The 13,602-nt window shown below is 41.6% G+C and overlaps 1 protein-coding gene across 2 annotated transcripts in view; it reads right to left on the minus strand.

The window, feature by feature from the left end:
* LOC144792208 (putative cation-transporting ATPase 13A4) overlaps positions 1–13,602 on the minus strand; it is a 408,029-nt gene that overhangs the window by 111,530 nt on the left and 282,897 nt on the right. For both annotated transcript variants that reach the window (XM_078667109.1, XM_078667108.1), the window contains 4 exons: positions 11,003–11,160; positions 8,940–9,128; positions 7,470–7,531; positions 5,356–5,506 (listed from right to left, as the gene is read on the minus strand). In XM_078667109.1, the coding sequence (XP_078523235.1) occupies positions 5,356–5,506; positions 7,470–7,531; positions 8,940–9,128; positions 11,003–11,160 (560 nt within the window). The remainder of the gene's footprint in view (positions 1–5,355; positions 5,507–7,469; positions 7,532–8,939; positions 9,129–11,002; positions 11,161–13,602) is intronic.

A 13,602-nucleotide genomic window follows, 5' to 3' on the forward strand; every position in this document is an offset into this window, starting at 1 on the left:
ACAAGTATCTAAAAACCCACTCAGTGATTCATAGATGTATACACACATCTGATCACTGACCTGTAGATTCACTCATACGTGCTGTCAATGAACAATAGAACACTATCAAAAATACTTATACACCTATATCGACATTTGTATAAGATTTGTAAAGTAGATGTGGTGCTATAACATAACAATTATATCTGTAAATGTTTCAAGATACTGCACTTCATTTTCTTTAAACAATCGATAGGATGTTTGCGTCCGACAGAGCTCAGTAGAGCCTCAGTAGTTAAGCAGTGCTTGAAGGCCATGTTGCAACCAAAAGTGCCCTTTTTATACAAATTGCCATTAAAAGTTTAGTCTTTCCTCTTTAGCCATGGAACAGAACCAAAAACAAGCATTGGCAATGCCAATATGTTTGACTTTAAAGGAATGTTTTATGTTAATGTGAAGCATCACAAATAAATAGCATGGGAATAGATGTATTTGTGTGGAAGCAAAGATCTGCAGAATAATATTGTTGTATTGACATTGTTTAAAAGGTCAGGTGATAGTTGAGTTGAGAAGCCAGAGATAAACTTTAATTTAGAGGAATGACTGCCCTCCTCCCATCTGTGCTACTGTCAGTAAAAAAACAACATCAATTATCTTCTTCAACTTTTTCTCCTCTTCTTAGTCTTTTCTTCCTCTCTACTTTACTATGGCTAATGTTCATAACGTTAAAATAATCTCTTTGAATGTCAAGGGTTTACTACATCCTGTAAAACGTACAAAAATTCTAGATTATTTAGGAAGCTGTAAGGCAGAGATTCTTGGCCCCAATGAGAAAATTGCATTATCGCAAAATGATATTGTTAATACATTTTTTAATTATTACGCTACTCTATATAATAAACATAAATTTGATGATCCTTCTTTAATTGACTCTTTTTTTATCTAAATGCAGTTTACCCAAGGTTTCTCAATTAACAAAAAAATAAATTAGATTTACCCATTACTGAAGATGAAATTTTATTAGCCATTAAGTCTCTTAAACAAAATAAATCTTCAGGACCTGATAGCATTCCAGCAGAATTTTATAAAGAATTACAGTTGCAGCAGTTCCTCATTTATTGAAACTATTTACCGTTTTTAGTTCTACAGGGGCTACCACAGGTTCTTTTGCTGAGGCTTTGATTGTTGCACTACCTAAACCTAACAAAGACCCTACACTTGTGTCAAATTACAGTCCTATTTCCTTAATAAACCAAGATTGTAAACTCTATGCCAAAATACTTGCAACTAGGTTAACCTCTATGTTAGATTCAATTATTCATCTAGATCAGTCTGGGTTTATGAGAAATAGATACTCTGCCAATAACACAAGAACTTTATTGCATGTTATAGAAGGCTTCCTAGAGAACCTTGTTGATATCAAGGAACGCTTCAAACAAAGGAGGTACGAGCACAAAATCCTCAACAGGGATGAAGAGAGAGCCCTGAGCCTTCCAAGAGGAGACACACTTAAAACTTAGAACTAGCACAGCAGACAGGACAGGCAAACATCACAACAGTAAACATCACAAGGGAAGAATAGCCTTTTTCACCAACTACACGGCGCATGGAGACAAGATCTTCAGGGCTTTCAGAAAACACTGGCACCTGCTACTGGAAATCCCCACACTACGCCCACTTATCAATGACAACCCATCATTGATCTACAGCAGAGGACGCACACTGAGGAGATCCCTATGCCCGAGCTACATCACAACAACCAAAACAACCACCACCACTTGGTTGCCACAGACCCACCAGGGTTTCTACATCTGCACCAACTGCAATATCTGCTGTTTGGGAAAAAACAAATCTAAAGAATTCTGTTACGACACAGACTCCACTCATGCAATCAAACACCACATCAACTGCAATACACAGTATGTCATCTACGTCATCGAATGTCCTTGTCACTAGATCTACGTAGGCAGCACCGTACGCAGTCGCAAGACCAGAATACAAGAACACCGCAGGGCCCTCATCAATGGCGACAATAGATACCCCATGACAGAGCTCTATCGTACAACACACACAGGGCCCATTAAATTCAGATTCTTTGGCATTGACCATATCCCCATGAATAACCATGGTGGGGATAGGGAATTGACACTACAAAGGACGGAGGCCAAATGGATGTGTACAGTACATGCAGTTAGAAAGTGACACAACTCTTGACCTAAGCCCAGACGTGGCACGCTGCTACTGTCTCTTTCGGCTTCACTTTATTATTGATGCCACCGCTCTTGTGACATCTTGCCCCGCTCCCATTAACATTTGTGGCCAACCAGCCACAGGTCTCTCGCCTCTGTACTTTGACATATCTCACACCCTCGGTCATCAACTATGTTCCTCTTGCGGCTCTCCCACGCTAGGATATTATCCCTCTGAACAGGGGCAATTCACTTCTCCTTCTTTCGTCTCATCCACCTTCCCGGGGTCTGACATTGTTTCTCCCGGGAAGCCTTTTCATTGTTTCCTCCAGGTTGATTCTCACCCCCCCTTTTTTTTCACAAGTAGATCTTCACCCCCCCCCCCCATGTTTTATCTTGCTACATTACAGGCACAGGCACGGGGTTTATCTTTTCCAGTCTGAACGGCACCAAGTCACTCTACCCATACGGTCCGGCAGCCTTTTCAACTTGTGCTGATGCTGCAAAATGTCCAACGTGCAGGCTAATCACTCCTATTGCACACATGTTACTGCCAGCTTTTACCTTCCACCACTCACCGACCAACTTTGTAGACTTGTTCTGACACAGACCAAGGTCAGACCTGTCGGTTTGAACCATGGATTTATCACAAACTCTGTTCTCCACCGAAGGCCCTGCTAGTCTTTCCACCATATTCTTATTCGCTGCAGACTTTCCGCTCTTCCAGCACATATATGACACAGAAGTGGACCCTGGCCAGATACAGAACAGATCAAGTGTCTCCAGGCCTACTGACCACACAGGTATTTATTTGCTTACCAACCCCCCCAGCACCGCGCCTTCTGACCAGTTCCTCTGCTCGATTGCTCTGCCCACGCAACCCTGCCCCCTACCTCCCCCTTCTTCCTCTGAACTATGCAGCTCAGGTCTGGACTATCGGATTTCTACTCTCCAGACCCCCACCACCCTATGGCCTCCCCACTCCTCCCCCGCCTGACGGCGCACTTCCATTTCTACTAGACGCCCTGATGCCTCACCAGGATCCCCACTCCTCTAAAAGCCAGACAGGCCACTTATCACAACATTAGACAGATCGCCACACTCTGGGGTTTGCGGTCCCTCTCACACCACGCCTGTTACACTGTTGCCACTAACATACAGCGCTCCCACCGGGTCCCTTGATCGTTGCTTTAACACCTCACGAGGCCACACAGGAGCATCACAGCCTACAGCCCTGATTCCTCCCTTTAACATCTCCGTTCTGTCAATTCTTACCATTCCTCCCTCCCTGCTTCCACCCACTGCTACCCTGACATTTTTTTCGTCCATGATGCTTCGTGCTTGACACATTGGGTCCCCTCTTGTCAACCTCTGGGGTTCACCTATACGCCTGTTCTCCTCCAGCTTCCTTACACATTCGCATAATTCCGGACTCGTGCTCAGGAGTATTCTGCCATGTTTTCACCCCTTCGAATCAGGCAGTCACTGCTGCCAGCCATTTCCTGGTATGCTTCTTTTACCCTGCTACCTGGCTTCAGCGATTCATCAACATCAAGTTGGCGCGCGCGAGCGAGGAAAATCAACCTCCCGGCGAGATTTTGCCTTGTTTTCGATTGTCAGCATCAAGTTGGCAAGCGCGAGTGTGGAAAATAAACCTCTCAGTGAGATTTATCAACACGGGGTGGTCAGGATTCTCATTGCGAGTGGTCACGTATGCTCGCAACCACTTGCATTGAGAAACTGCCCATTCGCATTGAGAAAGCTGCCGCTCGAATAAAAATCTACTCAAGCGGCAGAAAAGGAAAGCTTGCGCTGTGCATGGCGCCATTCACAATGAGTGCATAGTGCGGAGAAGCATCCGGCACTGTGCAATCACCGCAAACAGCATTTTTTTATCATACTCCACCCGAGGTTTTTTTGCACTTTGCAGAGTTCAGAGTAGCACAACTCCGCGAACTCCGCCCCGGGTTAATTTAAAATAGCGTCGGAAAGCATTTAGCGCCAACCATGATCACCTGTTGTGTTAGACTTGACAAGGCTAAGGTTTAAGGTCGACTGCAATGGACTGTGGGTCAGATACAAGAACCTAGTTTGTCCTGGCCAAATGTTATCTTCACACTTGTACATCTTTATGGAACAGAAAGTCTTCAGTGTGGCAAGGAAATAGTATGTAACCTAAGCTGGGCTTGTCGATGACGGAGAGCCAAAGTTCAAGTTCTTGGTAAAGCTGTCGACAAAGGTAGGAAAGCTCAGTTTGGGAAAAGCTTACTTTTCATGCCCAAACAGCCCTTGATATCAAATAGATGCAAGCAGCAGCTTGGTCTGGTGACGTTTTCTACATGCGGACATTAAAACTTTTCTGAGCATGGATTTCCTCAGCGGGGCAAGACTGCAGTCCAGGCCAGAGATGGCTCAAAGTCATTGGATGCTGGTCTATGGTGGCCCTATTCAAGTGGATATGCTGTAGAGAAGAAGATAGTGAGAACTGCGGCAAACTCAGTTCCAGCAGGAATGCACCCTCAGTGGAACAGTTGGCCGATTGTTCTGGTCCCACACTGGTTCTCAGGGCAAAAGTTGGCAAAATGTTCTCAAGTCCCAGACCAGAAGGTTAGGCTGCCAGGAGTACTTCTGATGCTGGCCAAGAGTCCAGGCCCCTAGAACCGCACTTGGAGATTAGGACTTGATTCAGCACAGGCCAGCAGAAGGGACCATGCCCCATAATGTTGAAACTAAACTAAATGCCTGTTGAAGCTTGTTGTAGCTCAAACAGTTGGTTACCCAACCAACCCTCGGAGTCACGTCTGGGATACTGGGTACAATTCTGTGTCTTCTTAAAGGAGATAAGTTTGCATAATTCAAACTGTAAGCTGCAGAGGTGGTGTATGATGTATCGGATAATAATGAAAATCTATTCAGCACACCACAGACTCAAATGGCACTTATAAAATGGGAGCAATTATTGGCCATGTTAATTACTGCATTGATCTTGGAGAGATGACAGGTGAGTGATCAGGGCAGATTTACAAATTTTCACCCGGTTGTAGGCACAGACACTATACTAAATGCTCTGGTGATACAAAGAAAAGGGCTGTTGTAAAAGGTACTACCATCTACAGCTGAGGTTTATATGGTCTGACTCTTAAATATCAATGTGATGGAGAATATGAACAAAGCAACGACTTGTTACCCAATAGGTGCCTTCAAACATCTTGAGGTCCAGCGGATCGCCTTGAAGTTTCCCATCGATGACCATCAGGGAGTGGCAGCTGGCGAGGGCTCCTAAGAGCGGCCCCCAGGGTAAGGCTGCACCAGAGCTGAACCTGTAAACAGTCTGAAAACTGTAACAGAAAAAATAGTGAGGACTCATGCTTGCCAGATATTAGTGTTAATGATATTGTTTTAAAAGAATAATAACTACAGCATCAACATGTGTATGAAGGTGGGCGGCTTCCTAATGACTCGACAAAGGCGCCTCTCTCCACCAGTATGGAATGATACCTCTCTGTGTCAATAGGTGTTGGCTCTCACTGATATCCATCACCAGAGAGTCTGACTCATCACCACTGAGGATGGGATGCCCTTCATTTTAGTGAGGACGGCCAGGCTGTGGAACTCCCTGCCTTCCCATATGTGTCTGATCAATTCCAAACATGAATTCAGAAAGACTCTGAAGACTTGGCTTTTCAGCCAATGCTAACATCTCGTTCGGACCTCCCTCTCCCACAGTGGCCACGTAGCGCCGGGACACCTCTGCTTGAGTAGCTGTTGCGCTCTACAAATGCTATGATTATTATTACTTGTTTTTTCAAAGCTTAACCCTTGTAAACCACAGTGTCTTCTCATCTCTTCCTCTGGACATGTCTCTTCTGCATATGCACATTTTATTTAGGTGCTACTATGTATTTCTACATCTCTTGGCTTGTCTTTGAACTTCACACTACAAACAAGTAAACTGATTGCTACATGTTTATCTCCTCTTTCCTTATTGTGGAGATAAAACCGTTTGCTGCCATCATCTGACAATGGTTATGTCCTGATCTCTTCAAGGCCAAACGGTGGTGCCACTCTTTTTTCTGGCCTATCTCTATCATTATTTTCTTCCCTAAAAGGCATGATCCACTCTCAGACTACCTTCTCACTGGTGCTTCTCACTTGACCACATCACACCTATTTTCTGTTCATAACAATGGCTACCTTGCCCTTTGCAATCTCTTTCAAGCTTTCACGCATTATGAACAATCAACTTGGCATTAGACAACCACCCAGAAACTGCAGATGGCATAGTTTACAGACTGATCACAAGCTTGGCTCTGCTGTGTCTAGATATTCACAAATTCCACCATCTAGATCTCTCTGCTCAGACTCTCTGCAGAATCCCTTACAGTGTGGGAGTTCCTCCCACCATCAGAATCCATTTCCGGGCCACTTCTTTAATTCACGCCTGTTGATATGCCCTCATTCCTGCATAGTTTTCAGTGGTTGACTTAGAGCTGTTTCTACTGAACATTTGCTGATATCTGTAGTTATTTATAATTCTTGAATCACACTGTGTCTGGATATTTTTCTTTTACAACTTTTAATTAATTCAGTAACTTTTTTCTAGACTGTACACATGTTGTCTTTGTGATAGGAATGGCAATTTAAGGAGAAGTGAGGGAAAATACATTGTTCAGCCCATAAAACAATATAAAGGCAGAGTTAAGCGCTTGAAGAATTTTGGTAAATCAGGGCTGCAGTTCTTCTTGTTAATTTGTGGTTATTATTATGAATAGGAGTGGACGGAACTGCCTGAGTTTCACTTACCTGACAACTCCATGAGATTCCATGGAGTGACGCGAACGGGCGGAATCGGCATGTTGTGCTGATTTTTAGCACCAGGAGCTTGGTCCACGCTGCAAAATCAGCGCAAATGGCAACAGTCATGACCACCCGCATTGAGAAAATCTCACTGGGTGCCATACTAGCGCCCGGACATTGCACTATGGGATGGCAATTATCACACATGCTCATTAACTTACAATTGGCGAGTCACGTGTGAGAAAACACTCCGCCACTCAGTGATTGGTGGAGTTTTGCCAGAACTCTGCATTACAAGTGCAACACGGAGTAGGCAAAACTCCTGGATCGCTGCCGGTAGAGCAGAATTTATCGCCCACCTCTAATTATGAAGTCTCAGCTGTACAAATGATAGCTATAGACACATTGCTGTATGTTAATAAAAAATCTACAGTTCTTTAAGACACAGACCACATCTTCTCAAAACAATAAAAGAATGTCAATTTAGGTAGTGACCAACCTCACCTGTTCCCTCCTGATGGCACAAGTCCCCACAGATCCAGGCCATCTTCTGTTAAGGTTCCTGTCTGTGGAAGAATATCAAATAATATTACTTATTGCACTACTTCCAGAAAGTGTCATGAGGAAGATTCTAGGCATTCTGGTGCTGCGCAATGTATTTTTCATCTCCGTCCCAGATACATCATTTGTTCAAAATTACATTTATTTGAATTCACTAGCTTGGACATCCCATAATTTATTATAAATACATTTGGATTGCTGAACCTTTGTGTTTGCAGCATTGACTCTTCAACCAAAATCCAAATGCACAATGGCATCATGCAGTTATGATTGGAAAGAATTTGTTAATGAAAAGAAACTGCTGGCAAGCCAGTCCAGGCTCACCAAATTCTGGCATAGACACTAACTTTGGGAAGTGTATTCAAGACTAAAGGCGTGTGTCTTGTGATGAGGGGAGTATGTTACTTCCTTGCTGGGAGATGGTAACCATTTCTCTATGCATACTTAGAGGTAAGCTCCCAACCCTCTTTGTACAAATATTATGGACATTTTCTCCACACCAGTTGCCGGTAAAGGGTGTAAGAAAAGACAGACATTGCTGTCCTGGTGGTAAGTGAAAGGTATATATATGCAGTCTTTACCCTGAAGGATGTCACCACGCAGGTAAGTACCACACAGGTAAGTACCATGCACCCCCTTCCATGCTTCCTAACCAGATCTACATAAACTATACTACTTTTGGATGGTGTTTGCCTTTCACAGTCAACAACCTAATCTTGTTTGAGATTTTAAGTGGAAAATACAAGAGGATCATACTTGCAATTAGTGGCGGGCAGTTCTGTTCCAGGAAAGAACATCTGGCGAAGCATACAACTCACCCATTTATACAATGAGACCCCATATTCCCTGCCGATTTTTTTAATTGCATCAAAAACTCTGATTTTCCTTTGAATAGGTTTGGATTCACCGCCAACTTAGTCACTTCTCCGTGCGCACAGAGCCCTCACGGAGGAAATGTCACTATGAAAGAGTTGGGTATTGGTCGCCTCAAGAAATAAAGATACAGCGAACAAGCACTCATTGACTGCTAATGTACAGGAAAAGCTCTTGGCCCACTCTCTAGCTCTCTGGATTGCCTGGCACAGAATATCCTGCCATGGGGTCATCATGACTAAGAAAGCCATTGCAAAGATGGGGTAGTTGAACTTTAGCTATGCTTCAGATGGAGCTGGTCACACTCTGGAGTCATAGGCTAGTCTAGTCAAACTGAACCTTCTTGTATGTGCCTGACTGTGTGAGCAGAGCTAAACCGTTGCCAAACTCTAGTAGTAAATGTTAATCATCCCAGTTCCTCCATAGAAATCTGTTCCCCAATCCGACTATTACAGGCTACAGCTCGCCTATTAATATGTACTAAAGCTGAAGTGATTGTAAACAGGTACATGAGAGATGGCCTCAAACTGCTGCCTTTACCTTGTCGAAGCAGACAATGTTGGCTTGTCCCCATAAGTTGATCCGCTGAGGGCTGAAGCAGAAGATGCCCTTATTCTTCAGCCGTTTTTGGGCGTACATGTTACCCACCGCTAAAGCAGCCAGGAGAGCGGGAGGCACTGCTATGGTCATCACGATGATCAATACTATTATAGTTTCCTCAGCGGATTTCTAGTGGAAGAAAGACACCACATTGATAGTAAGTACAAACAGAGACCTTTATAGTTAAAATGTGTGGTGTGCTTAACACTGCTAATTGCAAATTAAAATTCCACCATATCCCTTTTTATTTTATATTCTTAAGTTAAAAGTGTTATGCTTTTAGAAGGCAATGAATACACAAACTGTATTGGCTCTGTATTTACTACATCCAAAGATGGTAGTTCAGGAATCCCCTGCAGACACTGTCACCCACTCCAGACACAGCCCACGCAGTCATCATATATGCCTTCCTTTCACTCAAGCAACCAGTGATGGCCCTTCCTCAGTCTGTGCGCACTAACTGTGGTGCATTTGGACTGGATTCAAAGAACAGATTCTTTCAAGAGCTCCAGGGTCTCAATGAGATGGCAACTAGATATTTTTCCCTTGTAGACCACTGGTGTGGACCTCTGATGTGGTGTGAGACCCCTTAGTAAGGTATCACTGACTATACTGATTTTGTTTAATGGTTTTGAACTTCAACCTGTAGTGCCCAATTAGAGAAAATCAGCAGCTACAGACAGCTGAGGTAATATTAAGTGCACACATGTGTGGGTTGAGTCAAGAAGACTATTGACTATCTGTGCATAGGAAGCTCTGTGACAAATGTGGTCAAAGTCTAAAATTTGATATTTCAATTGGGCACTAAAAGGAAATGCAACAGTCCTTTTGGATAAAGTGTAAAATATGTTTGTCACTTTGCACATGTTATGTTTAAAGTGCATAACACTGTAACTTTAGTTTGGAAGATGAAACTAGGACCAGACTTGTTAAGAATTTAAGTGGTGCAACCACTTATGGTTTGTCTCTCCAGGACCAATGCCACTTTACATCTGCACATCCTTTTTATAAAATGATTTGAAATACTATTCAAGGATAACAATAGGAATTCCATTTGTGCCATATGAACAAGAGATATGTTCCATGTGGGATCTGGAACTACGAGGACTGTTTCCAGTAGAAATGTAGAAAGATTTGTGCAAATCATATTATTAAAATTAGATGGGCCAGAAAGGTTCAGAATAGGATTGTGTTCAATCACTTTAAAGGTGTAATTGGCTTTTATGGGATGCACAGCCTAAATCTGGGTAATTAAGTTCTGCATTAAAAGCTGAACACTGGACAACTAGGTGAACTGACATTTCTTACACCCAAGAAAAAGGTAGTCTGTAGTATTCTTTCTGCATTGAAAGCAGTGCTTACATTTTGCAGGGGGGCTGGCGGTCCTAGGCACACTCTTTATCGGACTAGTACATTTTAAGTTATCACAGTGGTTTTGAGTGAAAAGCTACAAATTGATTAATGAATTACTTTGGACATCACATTGTACACATAGAAGCTTTTGTCCTGGGCCTTGTCAAGCAAACATACTTGAAACAGTCCATCCATGGTGGCCTCCCTTCCACAAATGGAAACTACCATAGCCGGGTCAGAGAGGTTGCCATGCTCACTATTTCCTTCATTGAAGATGAGTCCCTGGCCTTACACCTATCCAGTGACCATGTGTCCTTCCACTGCTGCTGATGTTTGCCGCACATCAATGTTGATCCCTGGAGCTTTTTAGGTTTGTGAGAAAGCCACCAAGAAGTGACATTCAGCACACCAGGCAGAAGTGGAACCACCTGGAGCCAAAGTCATACCCTGGCCTCTCCTGAGCCTCCATGTCCCACTGCCTTCCAAACCCTGAGCCCTACCTCAGGTTGGTCCAATGGCCCAATGCTCCCTGTCTCCCCTAGCCGTAACCCAATGTCTCCCACACCCCAATACCCATACCCCTTTGAAAATGGATTCACCAATTCATTAAAAGTTTCTCAAAACAGTGAATTAAAGAAAATGTTACTTACACGTGCCCTGATGTATATCACAATTGTGTAAATCACTACCATGAGGCCGAATACAATAAGACACATGATAAACCGTACTGCGTCTCGGTGAAGTTTGAAGTTGACAGGCCTGGAATATAGAATGGACCTCACCAGATCACCTTTTGCTGTGTTGAACCCTAGTGGAGATAGAAAAACAATGATATTATGAAAGGCAAATGCCTAGGGAAGTGTATATAACAATGCCATTGTGAACAGCAGTGAACTGTATGTATAGAGGATCTGTAGATCTGAACATTGACACCAACATTTTACCAGAGGGTGATTGAAGAGGATTCATCTTTGATTAGTCAAGCAACAAGCAAGCAGGCTACCAATGCAAGGATAATGCAGGACAATGACGGCGGGAAAAGAAAGTGGCAATAAAAAGGTGGCAATAAGCAGAAACTGGAGGCTCTTACTTGGCTTAGGAGCTTGGCCCATTATGTCACAGGATATTTTTTTAGACTAATTGTCTACTGTTTCAAGCGTTTACATTGTTGATTGTTGGTGCTCTTGCAGAGCTCCCTACTTAGTGCCATGCCTAAGGACTGGATAATGTATTTATTATTGTCCTTGCATTTAGTCATGATTGTGTTAGTTTTCAAATATTTCTTATATATGTTCAACTCAATTACAATTACAGTCTATTAGAAACATAAAACAAAAATATATGAAATTGTTTCACAAAAACAATCAATAAAATATGTAATTACAAATAACATTAATCCTCTAATATTTTCCTTTCACCACATGATGTCTGCCTACTTTGTGTGTGGACTATACAACAGATATCAAAATAACATCTTGTTTATATCAAAATAGTAATATCATGAAACGACTGCAAGTTTTCTTTTTAACTTCCAAATGTTTGCTCTTGTGTCCTATCCTGTAGATATTATGTTGGGGTGGCTGTAACTAATTTGAATCAGGTGAGAGTTTCCTTTCTCATTATCCTTAGACGCATGACAAAGTACTGTTTGTCAATAATATATATTGCATCTCAAATAAACGCAGCTTGATAAAAGTTCTCTCTTCTAAAGAAAGTGAAACTGTTTCTTCCAGACAACAACTTCAGAACTGCTTTTAAGGCACTTATACTTGTTAGTGCTAATATCCTGCTCAAGAGTATGCTGTCCCTGATTGGAAAGCTATACAACTGTCTCTATTATTAGTTATAAGTCTACATGTATATGAATATATTCTTTTCTGTGTATAAAAAAAACATATGAAGAAATAAAAAAGTATTTTATGAATTATTTATTAATCTATGAATTGATTTAAAAAGTATAAAACCAATAAAATACAAATATTTTTCTACAGTTGTAGTGGGTGATTTGCACAATTTTTTATAATTGATCTGTATTTACACCTAGAATACATGAGCCCTTTTTGTATTTAGAAGCTTGCTATTATTTTCTTTACACAACAGTGACATCACTGATGACATCATTGATGACATCCCAAATGATATCACTGATGACATCACTGATGACATCATCCAGTGAATGTGGTTTGATTTGATATTTAAATAAGTATTATATATATAGCAATCTGCATTGAAGACTGAGTGGATGTATAAGTGTCTGGATGGAGGATTTAGTAGCACTGTGATTGACTGTCTTAGTGACTAATTTAAAGTGTCTCATTAAATATATGGGATAGTGATTAAACTGGGTGAATATCTGTATCACTCTGTCTCTTGTTGTGTAAACTACTGCATATGTTGGTTACAAGCTATGTGAAAGTTTATATTAGTTATTAACTAGTTAAGTGAATATTTGTATGGGAGAGTGGATTTGTGTGTGGTTGGGTGGGAGGTGTGTGACTGTCCAAAGATGTGTAAATAGTTCATTTAGTAGGTATATGAGGTTAAGACTGCATGTGGAAACAGTTGTTTGGGTGAGTGAATCTCTTTATGGGTTTGTTGATGAGTAACCATATTTCTCATTGATACATGTCCAGTAAAGTAGAAATATAAAAGGCAGTGTATGTGGCAATTATATAAATAAGTATACATAAGACTCAATGATTGTATGAGTGACTGTATGGAAAACTGTATACTTGTAATAGTGATTTTATAACACACTAAGCATGAGTTACTACATATGAATTAATAAAGTTGTGTTTGTATAAGTGTGTAGCTGAGTAAATGAGTCAATTGTTAGCATAAGTGAGTAGGATGACTGTATAAGTGAATAGGATGTGTGCTGGTGTGTAATGGTGATGTAGGTGTATAAGTATATTTAATAGTGTTCTATTGGTCTTTGTCAGCATGTATGAGTGAATCTATAGGTAAGTGTTTCGATGTGTGTGTAGATCAACAAATCACTGAGTGGAGTTTTAGAAACTTGTATTGGTGTGTCAATGGTTTAAACATGGTACTCAATAGTTTATAGTGAGTGATGAAAGGTTATACTAGTGTATGATGAGGTGTATCAGATTCTCATGTGGATGATGCCATCAGTGATGTCATTTGAGATGTCATCAGTGATGTCATCAGTGATGTCAATGACCATGTCATGAATGATGTAATATGTGACATCAGCAGAGAATTATGGGCGCGCAAGTTATAGTTAGTA

Source organism: Lissotriton helveticus, chromosome 11 (assembly GCF_964261635.1).
Source record: "Lissotriton helveticus chromosome 11, aLisHel1.1, whole genome shotgun sequence".
Taxonomy (NCBI): domain Eukaryota; kingdom Metazoa; phylum Chordata; class Amphibia; order Caudata; family Salamandridae; genus Lissotriton; species Lissotriton helveticus.